Genomic DNA, 12,854 nt, shown 5'->3' on the forward strand with positions numbered 1-12,854 from the left:
TTTACCATTTTATTCATAACTAAAATGTCAGATGTAATGACTTTTTTCTAACATTTTTGTCACGAAAGTACTCAAATAAAATAAAGTTGGAAGACTTCTGCAGAACACACATTTATCCTCTGCCTTTGATTCTATGATTAACATTTTACTGTGCTTGTTATATTATATACCATCTACCCATCTTTCAGCAAAGAGGTCAGTAAACTTTTTCTTAAAGAACAAAGTAGTAAATGTCTGTCACAACTACTCAAGTCTGTTATTGCAGCAGGAAGGCAGCCACAGACAGAACATAAATGAAAGGGTGTGGCTGTGTCCAGTAAAACATTATTTACAACAACAGGCAGCTGTTTGCTGGCCTCTGACTTAACCCATCTTACTTTTTGGGTTCATTTGAGTAAGTTGCAGATATCATTATACCTTCCCTTAAGAACTTCAGCCTGCATGTCATGGAACTAGAGTTCAGTATTTGTTTACAGTCTTTTTTTTTTTTTAAAGATTTTATTTATTTATTTGACAGACAGAGATCACAAGTAGGCAGAGAGGCAGGCAGAGAGAGAGAGAGAGGGAAGCAGGCTTCCTGCGGAGCAGAGAGCCCGATGCGGGGCTCGATCCCAGGACCCTGAGATCATGACCTGAGCCGAAGGCAGCAGCCCAAACCACTGAGCCACCCAGGCGCCCCTGTTTACAGTCTTTTGATACAAAGTTTGTATACAGTGAAATTGCCTAAGTTTTAAGTGCGTCCACTGAGGTTTGAGAAAGGTATGCACTTCGGTAATCCGAACTCCCCAACAGGTTATGGAACATTGCCCCACCCCAGAAAATTCCTTCATGCCCCCTTGTGAACAGTTCTGGCCCCCCTCCTCTCAGAGGCTACTACTATTTTGATTTATTCTATAATAAATTAATTTTGGCTCTCCTAGGATTTCATATAAATGGAATTATACAATAGGCACTCTTTTGTGTGAGACTTCTTTCACTCAGCATAGTTTTTGAGGTTCATCCCTGTTGCATGTATCAGTAGTTCATTCCGTTTCCTTTTTTACTTTTTATATTGAATTCATTTTAGACTGACAAGAAAGCTGCAAAAATAGTACAGATTTCCCATATACCCTTCATCCAGCTTCCCCTGGTATTAACATCTTAACATAACCATAGAACAATGAGCAAAACCAGGAAATTAACATTGTTATAATACTACTAGTTAAACGGCAAACCTTATTGGGATTTCACCAGTTTTTCTCACTTACGGTTTCCTTTTTTCTGGTTTAAGGATCCAATCCAGAACCCCACATTGCATTTAGTTCTTATTTCTCTTCATTTTGTCATGGTTTTCAGTCCTTCCTGGTCTTTCATAATCTTGACACTTTGAAGAGTGTCATTATTTTATAGAAAGTACCTCAATTTGGATTTGTCTGATGTTTCATCATCACTGAACTATGGACATATATTCTTGGCTTGACTGCTATAGAACTTACATTGTCTCTTTCTGAGGGCATCATATCAAGAGGTCGTGGTGTCAGTAGGCCTTCTTGCTGGTGCTGTTACATCATTCATTTTGTTGTTCATTTTGTTTCATATAATGAGTATTGTGCCATTATATGAAAATACTAGGGACGCGTGGGTGGCTCAGTTGGTTAAGCAGCTGCCTTCGGCTCAGGTCATGATCCCAGCGTCCTGGGATCGAGTCCCGCATCGGGCTCCTTGCTCCGTGGGGAGCCTGGTTCTCCCTCTGACTCTGCCTTCCACTCTGTCTGCCTGAGCTCACTCTCCTCGCTCTCTCTCTGACCAAAAAAAAAAAAAAAAAAAAAAAAAAAATCTTCCAAAAAAAAAAATTAAAAAAAAAAAGAAAATACTAGTTTGCTTATCCATTTTTTTCCCTGCTGATGGATACCAGGCTGACCTATTTCTTGTTTTTAGCTCTTATGAATAATGCTGTGGACATTTTATATAAGTCTTTTTTGTGAACTTTTTTCCCCCATTGCTCCAGTAAAATACCCAAGGGCAAAATTGCTGAGTCATAGGGTAGGTATATGTTTGAGTTTATAAAAATCTGCCAGATCTTTTTCAAAGCAGTCGTCACATTTTGCATTCCTTCAACAGTATATGAGATTCCCAGTTGCTCCATCATTTGATAGTATCTATCTTTTCAAATTTTAACCATTCTGATGAGTGTATTTGTTTCATTTTTAAAAATTTATTTACACCTACATTGGGTGTAAAGCTTACTTAAAAAAAAAAAAAGAACAGAAATAAAAATAAATAAATAAGTAAAATAAAAATATATTGCCCAAATTTCTGGTTTTAAAATTTCAAATTTACAAAAAAGTTGAAAGAATAATACCATGAACCCTCATGTACCCTTACCTAGACTGACCAGTTGTTAACATTTTGTCACATTTATTTTCTCTCGTGTGTGTATGTCCACACACGTAAGTACAGGTGAACTGCTTTTTTTCTTTTGTTCTGAGCCATTAATGAATATGTTTAAGACTTCTTGACACTTAGCCACTAAACACCTTAAGATGTATTTTCTATGAATGAGGTTATTCTCCTACATTAGCACAAGACCATTAGTAACAGTGATGCAGTAGTGTTATCTAACACCCACTCCATATTCAGATTTTCCCAGTTCTCTACAGCTTTTTTGTTTTATTTTTCAGTCCTGAATCACATGTTGCCTTTGGTTGTCATGGTGTCATTTTAGTCATCTCTAACCTAGAATCCTCCCCTTACTCCTCACTCTATCTTACGACACTGATGTTTTTGAAGAGTCCAGACCTAAAGAAGAATAACTCAGAACGAGAGGCTGCCAGTGGACAGCCCACAAGCCAGTTACAGCTAGTGTGTATTTGGTCTGTATTGTACATGAAAATTTGAATTGTTACCTGTATTTGAACATGAGATTTCTGGCAACACTGGGCTCACATTCCATGTGAGTTTGGAATGCACGTGACTCTCACTTCCTTTTTAGTATTTCTCATCTTGTTCAGCATTCAACACACATGGAACTATGGAACTAGAGATGCTTTTAGTGACACTCAGTTATTTTAGGTAGCACCGTCACACTGACAGACACTAAATCACATGGAATTATGTGGCAGTAAAGTTTTCCCTTGCCACATCTGCAGTCCACATTCTTCCAAGCAGAAAGTCGTTCTTTGAGCTGAAGTTGGTATTCATTAGTACCCCCTGACAGTCACTGCTCTCCCTCCCCAACAGGATGCTGGCCCTAGACTGAGAGCACTGTTTTGTTAAAATTTAATAGCATTGTTTTGTTTTCACTGTACTTACCAGTACAGTTAGTTACCTTCCTGTTAGAGCAGGTAGTAATAAATAATTGTATGTGTTGTATATACATGTTTGAAGCAGTAGTAGTTGTCCATTAATGTCAGTTTTTGAGTCCCCTTTTGTGATACTTCCCTTAGATTTTTCTTTTTTAGTCATAAAAATTAATGAGCTAGAAACTATTAAATGCTTTTAAAAGTATGAATTAACGGAGGCTCAGAGAGGTTCAGTGATGCGCATGGCTAGTCAGAGCAGTTGTGCCTCTCTGTGAAGTAACTTCTCATCCCTGCCCTTTATATTTGATGATACTGTTAAGATCAACACCTGTAGTAGGGCACCTGGGTGGCTCAGTGGGTTAAGCCTCTGCCTTTGGCTCAGGTCATGATCTCAGGGTGCTGGGATCGAGCCCCACATTGGGCTCTCTCCTCAGCAGGGAGCCTGCTTCCTCCTCTCTCTCTGCCTGCCTCTCTGCCCACTTGTGATTTCTCTCTGTCAAATGAATAAATAAAATCTTTAAAAAAAAAAGAATATTAATTAAAAAAAAAAGATCAACACCTGTAGGAAGGTGACATCACCTGGTTTTACGGATGACACAGCAGAGCCATCAAGGCACCTGACAGTCATGTGGGTGCGACTGGGAGGAGACACACCATGACTTAGATGCCTGTTTTTGCATACATTATGGAATGTTGTTTAAAGCCCTACTGTCTCAGAAAAACTCAGCAACTGTGCTGTGTCATGGGGGTACAAAGCTGAATGTTCCAACAGCTTTAGGGATTTTGCTTGAATATGGAGAATAGTCTGATATATGCACTTTCACTATGTAATCGCAGACAGAGATAAGCATAGTCATTTTTACCCCAGCAAATGTCAAAGCCATCTTCTCTCTTCGTGTGTATACCCACAGGAACAATTGTCTCAAGTCCTTGATGCCATGTTTGAAAGGACAGTCAAAGCTGATGAGCATGTCATCGACCAAGGAGATGATGGAGATAACTTCTACGTCATAGAACGGTAGGAGATGGAGCTTTGCAGATGTGTGGCTGCCCTTAATGAGATTCATAATGCAGGGCATGTACCTCAACCTGTGCTTTGTTCAGCCCAGAGAGGGCTTAGGACCAGGTGTGCAAGCTTCTTAAAGCTTGTCCCTCTCCTTACTCATATGTGAAATTTAATAAACAGAGGATCATAGGGGAAGAGAGGAAAAAATAAAATAAGACAAAATCAGAGAGAAAGATAAAACATAAGAGACTCTTAATCACAGGACTCAAACAGGGTTGCAGGAAGGGAAGGGTGTTGAGGGGATGGGGTAACTAGGTGATGCACATTAAGGGAGGGTATGTGATGTATTGATTACTGGGCATTATATAAGACTGATGAATCACTGACCTCTACCTCTGAAACCATAATACATTATATGTTAATTAACTGAATTTAAATAAAAATAAGTTTTAAAAAAGGGGGAAAAAAGAGTTGGGTGCTTAACTGAGCCACCCAGGCAACCCAAGAACTTCTCTTTATAAAAAGATTTCAAGGAGCGCCTGGGTGGCTCAGTGGGTTAAAGCCTCTGCCTTCAGCTCAGGTCATGATCCCAGGGTCCCGGGATCAAGCCTCACATCGGGATCTCTGCACAGCAGAGAGCCTGCTTCCCTTCCTCTCTCTGCCTGCCTCTCTGTTTACTTGTGATCTCTGTCAAATAAATAAATAAAATCTTAAAAAAAAAAAAAAAGATTTCAAGAAGGGGGGGAAAAAAAGCGCTTGTCCCTCTCTGTCCACAGCCTGCCTGCCCCCCCATCTAGTGTCATCCCCAGTCCTCAGTAAAACCCATATTTGGGTTGCCATTATCAATATAGAGTCTCCCTGGGTGGCTCAGTTGGTTAAGCAACTGCCTTCGGCTCAGGTCATGATCCCGGAATCCTGGGATCGAGTCCCGCATTGGGCTCCCAGCTCCACAGGGAGTCTGCTTCTCCCTCTGACCCTCTCCCCTCTCATGCTTTCTCTCACTGTCTCTCTCTCAAATAAATAAATAAAATCTTTAAAAAAAAAAAAAAAAGAGTCTCCTTTACAATTAGGCACGATGGGCTTTATAATTATTTGCCAGTGTTCAGGAAGCCATTTTGCTAATTGTCATCTGGAGCTAATTTTACACATGAATACACTGCCTTAGCTCTGTTCCAGGTGTAAGCCATGTTGGGAGACATGTGGGTTTGACCTACTGGCCTTAGTGTGTCGTAAGTTCTTGAGCCGTTACTGTTGTCTTGGGGGCTCCTTCTGACCCCCCTCTCAGAACTGAAAGGAACCACCCTCGCCAGATTACCTCCTATAAAATGCCTAGAAATGGCATCACTGGTAAAGGGTCTCTTTGAGGAATTATTTTTTAAAGATTTTATTTATTTATTTGACAGAGACCATAAGTTGGCGGGGGTGTGGGGTGGGAAGCAGGCTCCCTGCTGAGCAGAGACCCCCCCCCCAATGCAGGGCTCGATCCCAAGACCCTGGGATTATGACCTGAGCCGAAGGCAGAGGCTTTAATCCACTGAGCCACCCAGGCACCCCAAGGAATTAACAATATATTGTTAATTATCTTGCAGAAACATTGATGTATTTAAGTTTTCCTCAGTGGTTATTGAGAGTGCCTGTTTCTCTAAATGTTTGTCAGTTCTGAATATTCTTTAGCAGTCATTACCAGTCATTAGGTAGAATATTGTACCTTTTGGTTTCTTTATTTTATCTGTTCTCTATCCTAGTTTTCAACAAACTACAAAAGAAGACCCATACAGTCATTTGAATCCCTTCAGGAAAAACATTTGACAAAATTAAACACCTTTCCAATGTAAAAACTCTCAGAAAACTAGGAATAGATGTGGTTTTTCACCAATCAGATTAAAGGAATTTTTTTTAAAAACCTATGGCTAACATCATAGTTAATGGTGAAAGAGCGACCGTTTTCCCCTTAAAATCAAGAACAAGACAGGGATATCTGCTCTCATTACTTCTATTTAGTATTGTACTATAGGTCCTGGCCAGTGCAATAAGTCAGTGAAAAAAGAAGAAAAAGGAGGCAGGAAGAGGGAGGGCATATAGATTGCAAAAGAAAAACTGAGATTATCTTTGTTTGCTGATGATATGATCCTCCCTAGAAAATCTCAAGCTACAAAAAAAGCTGTTAGAACTGATATGTGAGTTTAGCAAGGTCACAGAATACAAAGTCAAAATACAAAAATCTCTTATATTTCTCTATACCAGCAAAAATCTTTTGGAAGTTGCCTGTTTTATATCATATGTACCTTCTATTTCTGAACCACCTGCCAGGTCTAAAATTTGTTATTAGAAATAATAAATGAAGTTATTTCTTGTTACACTTCCAGGGGAACCTATGATATTTTAGTAACGAAAGATAATCAAACTCGCTCTGTCGGTCAGTATGACAACCGTGGCAGTTTTGGAGAACTTGCTCTGATGTACAACACCCCGAGAGCTGCTACTATTGTCGCCACTTCGGAAGGCTCCCTTTGGGGACTGGTGAGTTAGAGAAATGATTCCCCTTGTGTAGCATGGTATTAATTCCCCTTACTTCGCGGTTTTCTGTCCTTGGGCTGTTGGTTCACACTATATAGCCAGTTCTCTGAAGGACATTGTGAAACATCCTGTACCAGTGTGTTTTTCCATTTCTCTAAAATGATTTGTCAACAAACCATTTACTCCAAATTACAGGAAAAGATTGGGTCTTATGACCTTGTAGTCGTGTTGGTTCTTACTATGCTTTTCTATTTATGTTTTTATCAGACAGGTAGAGACAAAGGGATAATTCTCTATGCAAGAGACAGCCTAGAAAAATAATTATCGTGGAGAGCTATACAAACAGTGTTTGCCATCTCTAGCTGTCCCAGGACTAACTTTTCTCTTTGGCCAGCCATCCACTTGTGCATTGGTCCATGCCAATATCCAGTAGGTTTAGATGACTAGAAAGGCTGATGGCCATATTCCGGGAAAGAGAACTTTCTTAGAATGCCTATGGCACAACACTGCTGTGATCCCTTTCCTCTGTTATCTGTGGTCCACCTTGCTTCCTTTTGCATAAAGCTTTCAGAATCTATAACTGTCTTCCTTCTAAAATAAAATAATTATCCTCTTGCACAAATTCCAAAGTTCACTTTTTAAGATACTAACATCTATGATAATTTGTTTCCATTTACTTTACAAGCAGAATTAAATGTATACCATAGCATTATCAGTATAGTTCCTCAAATGAAATCATACTTTTAAAACATAATAGAGCACTTTCTTGTGGTATATTGATGTAGAACTAAGAATGTCTTGTGAAATGAGTGATAGAATGGCTTTAGAATAGATCACACACTTGGGGACCTAGTGATTGAAAAATTGAAGGATGGAGCACCTGGGTGGCTCACTTGGTTGACCGTCCAGCTCTTGATTTTGACTCAGGTCATGATCTCAGAGCTGTGAGGTCAGGCTCCACACCTTGCTTAAGGTTCTCTCTTTCCCTCTTCCTCTGCCCTCCCAGCCCCTACTTGCATGTTCCCTCTCTTTCCATCTATCTCTCAGTCTCTCAAAAAATGAAAAAAAAAAAAAACCAAAAAACTCAAGGATAGATCATAGATCAATAAGTAATGGGGGAAAATAAACCCAGTTTTAAAAATGTATTGATGGAAGGGCACCTGACTGGCTCAGTCAGTAAAGCATGTGACTCTTGATCTCAAGGTTTTAAGTTTGAGCTCCACCTTGGGCATGGAGCCAACTAAAAAAAAAAAAAATGTATTGATGACAACTCCTGGTTCAGGTCAAGATGAAATAGCCCCATTCCTCAGTAATTTTCTCTTTCATTATTTTTTTTATTTTTTAAAAAGATTTTATTTATTTATTTGACAAACAGAGATCACAAGTAGGCAGAGAGGCAGGCAGAGAGAGAGAGGAGGAAGCAGGCTCCCCGCTGCCAAGCAGAGAGCCAGATGCGGGGCTTGATCCCAGGACCCTGAGATCATGACCTGAGCCCAAGGCAGAGGCTTTAACTCCCTGAGCCACCGAGGTGCCCCTAGTTTTCTCTTTTAAAACTAAAAAAGTCCAGGTATCATACAACAAACAAAATTAGGAAGACCCTGGAAGATGGACAGGAGAAGGTGGAGTGGCTAGGGATTTTGGTGACTTAAAGAAGGACAAGGGAGTGAGACCCAGATGGTGTTCTGGAAAAGCCTACAAACTAGATCCACCAACCAATTACAAACAAAAACAAACCCAAGAAAACCCTGACCCCTTTAGCTAAAGGAAAAGGGCAGGAAAAGGGCAGCCTAGCAAAACAGATTATATCGCCCTCTTCCAGCCAAATACCAAAAGAAAAACTGCTTCTTCCTCCCCACAGTGTCACTGGGGCTAGCAGCAAGCTGAATTTATGGCCTCACCCAGCAGCAAAGAGGCAAAATGAGATGCTGTGTAGTGTCACTAGTTGGCTCCCCACTTTCCCTGTCAGGGATAGGTCAGTGGGTTCCAGAGGGGAGCTGAACATTCACTACCACATGTTCATGCACACTATACCTAATAGAGTGCCTGCAAAAGAAGATTAAATTGGATACATAATTTCACAACATTATACCAAACCAAACCACGTGTTCCGGCACCTGGGTGGCTCACTTGGTTAAGGGCTGCCTTTAGCTTATGTCATCATCCTAGGGCCCTGGGATTGAGCCCCCCCCCCCGCCCCCTGTTATCAGGCTTCCTGCTCAGTGGGAGCCTACTTCTCCTTCTCCTTCTTTTGCCCTCCCCACCCCCGACTCATGCTCTCTCTTGCTTGCCCTCTCTCAAGTAAATAAATAAAATCTTAAAAAAAAAAAAAGAAAGAGAATAACTTTTTATACAGAGAACAAGGAAATTCTGAATCTGAGTGAGAAAAGACCATCAACAGATGCCAATACCAAGATGACACAGATATTACAATTAACTGACAAGGGTTTAAAACAATTACCATATACCTAATAACGTAAGCCATCAACAAGCAATTATGGGCACACTTGAAAAAAAAATGAAGAAAAAATAGAAGTTCTCAATGAAGGAAGTAGAAGACAGAAGGAAGATCCCATTGGGAAATTTTAGAACTAGAAAATATAATAACCAAAATAAAAACTCACTGAATGGGCTCAATAGCAGAATGACTGTTAGAGAGGGAAAAAAAAAATCTGTGAACCTGAAAGTAAAACAATAGAAATTACCCAGTCTGGACAACAGAAAGAAAACAGACTAAAGTGAAGTGAACAGAGTATGTGGAATAATAACAAAAGATATAATATTTCATATCAGTAGACTTCCAGAAGGAGAGGAGAAAGAGTGTAGAACTAAAAGATTCTTCAAGGAAATAATAGTTGAAAACTTCCCAGTTTTGGTGAAAGATAATAAACCTACAGATTGAAAAAGCTGAGTGAACTCCAAATTGTATAAACACAAAGAAGTCTATGCCAAGACACATAATCAAACTTCAGAAAACTAGACGGGAAAAATTTTGAAAGCCACTAGAGAGAAAAAAGTGCATTACCTCTAAGGGAACAATAGTTTGAATGATGCCAGATTTCCCAGCCGTGGAGACCAGAAAGAAGTGGTACAGCATTTTTCAATGTTGGGGGAAAAAAAAAAAAAAAGAACTGTCAGCTCAGAATTCTATACCTAGTGAGAATATCCTGAAGGGATGAAGATATTCTCAGATCAAAGAAAACTTTGTTACCAGAAGGCCTACTGGTAACAGTAAAAATGGCAAAAGGAAGTTCTTCATAAAGGAAGTAATAAAATAAGGAAATTTGGAACATGAAGAATGGAGAAAGAACAACAGAAAAAGTAAGCTATGAGGAGATATAAAAGACTGTTGTCTTGAGTTTTCTAAATTGTATTATATGCTTAAAGCAAAATTATTGTCTGATATGGTTTTCAATGTATATAGAGGAAATATTTAAGACAGTTATAGTCTAGGGGTGCCTGGGTGGCTCAGTGGGTTAAAGCCTCTGCCTTCGGCTCAGGTCATGATCCCAGGGTCCTGGGATCAAGCCCCACATCAGACTCTCTGCTCCACAGGGAGCCTGCTTCCCTCTCTATATGCCTGCCTCTCTGCCTACTTGTGATCTCTGTCTGTAAAATAAATAAATAAAATCTTTAAAAAAAATAAAATCTAAAATAAAATCTAGTTATAGTCTAAAGTGGGGGGTAGAGGAGCCCAAAAGGAAGTAAAGCTTCTACATTTTATTCCAGCTACTAAAATGTTGACATTAGTAGATCATGATAAGTTACATATATAAATATAATGTCTAGAGCAACCACTAAAATGATCTGTACAAAGGGATATATTCAAAAGCTCTATAAATCAAAATTCTAAAAAGTTTATTCCCCTAAGAATACAGGAGAATGAAATGGAGGAACAGAAAAACAGGAGGAACAACAGAAAACATATAGTAAAGTGGTAGACTTAAGTCCTCCTATATGAATAATTACTGTAAATATAATCTAATTATACCAACTAAATGACAGTGACAACATGGATTTGTTTAGGTGATCCAGCTCTATTCTGGTCTGCACCAAACTCACTTAAACATAATAACATAGGTAGGTTGAAAGGAAAAAGACAGAATTATATATATGCCATGCAAACATTAACCAGAAGAAAGCAGGACTAATTATATTAATATCAGATAAGATAGACTTCATAGCAAAAAGAGTTACAAGGGACAAAGAGGAACATTACAGAATAGTGAAAGGGTTAATCTACCAAGAATATATAGCAGCCCTCAATTCATATATAGCAAACAACAGAGCTTCAGAATATGGGAAAAACGGTTAGAACTGACATAAGAAGTAAACAAATCCACAGTTACAGTTGTACACTTTAACAGTCTCTCAAGAGTTGGTGGAACAATTAAAACATCAGGAAGGTTATAAGAGGAATTTAACCGTACCATCAGCCAAACAGATCTAACTGAAATTTGTAGAACACTCCATACCACAGTAGAGTACCCACTCTTTCAAGCCCATGGAACATTGACCAAGATAGACCCCATCCTGGCATATAAAATAAAGCTTAACAAATTTAAAAGAATTGCAATCAGACAGTGTGTTCTCTAACCACTATGGAATAAGTCCAAAAATCAATTAACAGAGAGGTAACAGGGAAATCTCCAAACACTTGGAAATTAAGTAGCACATTCCTAAAGAATCTTTAAGTCAGGTGCGCCTGGGTGGCTCAGTGGGTTAAAGCTGCTGCCTTTGGCTCAGGTCATGATCCCAGCGTCCTGGGATGGAGCCCTGCAACAGGCTCTCTGCTCAGCAGGGAGCCTACTTCCTCCTCTCTCTCTCTCTCTCTCTGCCTGCTTCTCTGCCTACGTGTGATCTCTGTCAAATAAATAAATTAAATCTTTAAAAAAATCTTTTAAGTCAAAGAGGAAGTCACAATAGAATTGTTTTTTAACAAATTTGGGACTGTAAAGCCATCTGCCCCATAGTTGGGGTATGAGAATTTAATAGACATAAAAGGCAGCTCCCTCGGGGTCTGGCAAATGGTAGGGGTTTACAGAATGACGACACGCGCTCTCTATGGTTACAGTACTGCTTATCGCCATTCTCTTCCAGAAGGCTCCTCTTCTGAGATCCCTGCCTTGTGTTTCTGCGTCCTAACCCTATCCTTTGCAGTCTTTTCTTCCTTTCCCTACTGTCTTAAGCATCCTGTCAAGACGCCTTCTGACCTCTGCTTTTCTCCTACTTTGTTCATATGCTTTATAGCCCAGACCCTCTCAGAAGCTTTAGTACCACGTCCAGGACAGTGATTCCTGGAGGGTCCTCCTCAGCCTGACTTCTTGTACCTTCCAAGGTCTTCGGAGGCCAAAGTAGGGAGGACTTGGAGTTGTCACTTGAGTTTCTCCAGTTGGATTCTACATTCCTCCTCTTCCTGGGGGCCGAGGCCACCATGACCATTACACTCAGTCTCTGCTCCGGTTCTCTCTTGTGAAAGTGAAAGTCAGTAGAAACTGAGGAAACACTTGCAATCACAGGAAAGTGTAGTATCCCTTTTCTCTTTTGAACTTCGGGCTGCATGCTCAACTCTGAACACGTGCTGCCTGAAGGAGCCATTCTCTCACAGTGGGAGTTTCCTCTTCACAGCTCCGCTGGAAGCTCCCTGAAAGCCAGGTTAGTGTCTGGAGCTCTTGCATGCCCTTCACAGCCGCAGGAGCTGGCTGTTCACAGCATGAGAGCTCTGGGTAGGGCGGAAGTGTGCACAGAAGGGGTTGTAACGTGAATGAATAAGTCACTTTGAGAGATACCAGTTGTTTTCTCGTTGGCTAGAAATAGTTTGCTGTTGCATTTGTAGCAATCTTTGTGACACTGTAAGGGGATTTTTAAAATATTTTTTGACAGTGCGTACTCAAATAGAAGGAAGAGAACTTTATAATTCCCATTTTCTCACTTTTGATTGTCTCTTTTCATAGCACTCATGCCTAGATTGGCCCAGAGAACATGTAGAAATTGAATTCTAAGGATAATGGAATAATATTCCAAAGTATAACAGTAACATTTTAAAAGATACA

At 39.9% G+C, this 12,854-nt stretch overlaps 1 protein-coding gene across 2 annotated transcripts in view; it reads left to right on the forward strand.

Moving 5' to 3' along the window:
* PRKAR2A (protein kinase cAMP-dependent type II regulatory subunit alpha) overlaps positions 1-12,854 on the forward strand; it is a 146,769-nt gene that overhangs the window by 77,884 nt on the left and 56,031 nt on the right. For both annotated transcript variants that reach the window (XM_045080211.1, XM_045080208.1), the window contains exons 5-6: positions 4,193-4,299; positions 6,654-6,807. In XM_045080211.1, coding sequence (XP_044936146.1) covers positions 4,193-4,299; positions 6,654-6,807 — 261 coding nt within the window. The remainder of the gene's footprint in view (positions 1-4,192; positions 4,300-6,653; positions 6,808-12,854) is intronic.

Source organism: Mustela putorius, unplaced genomic scaffold (genome assembly GCF_011764305.1).
Source record: "Mustela putorius furo isolate JIRA1106 unplaced genomic scaffold, ASM1176430v1.1 tig00000095_pilon_pilon_pilon, whole genome shotgun sequence".
Taxonomy (NCBI): Eukaryota; Metazoa; Chordata; class Mammalia; order Carnivora; family Mustelidae; genus Mustela; species Mustela putorius.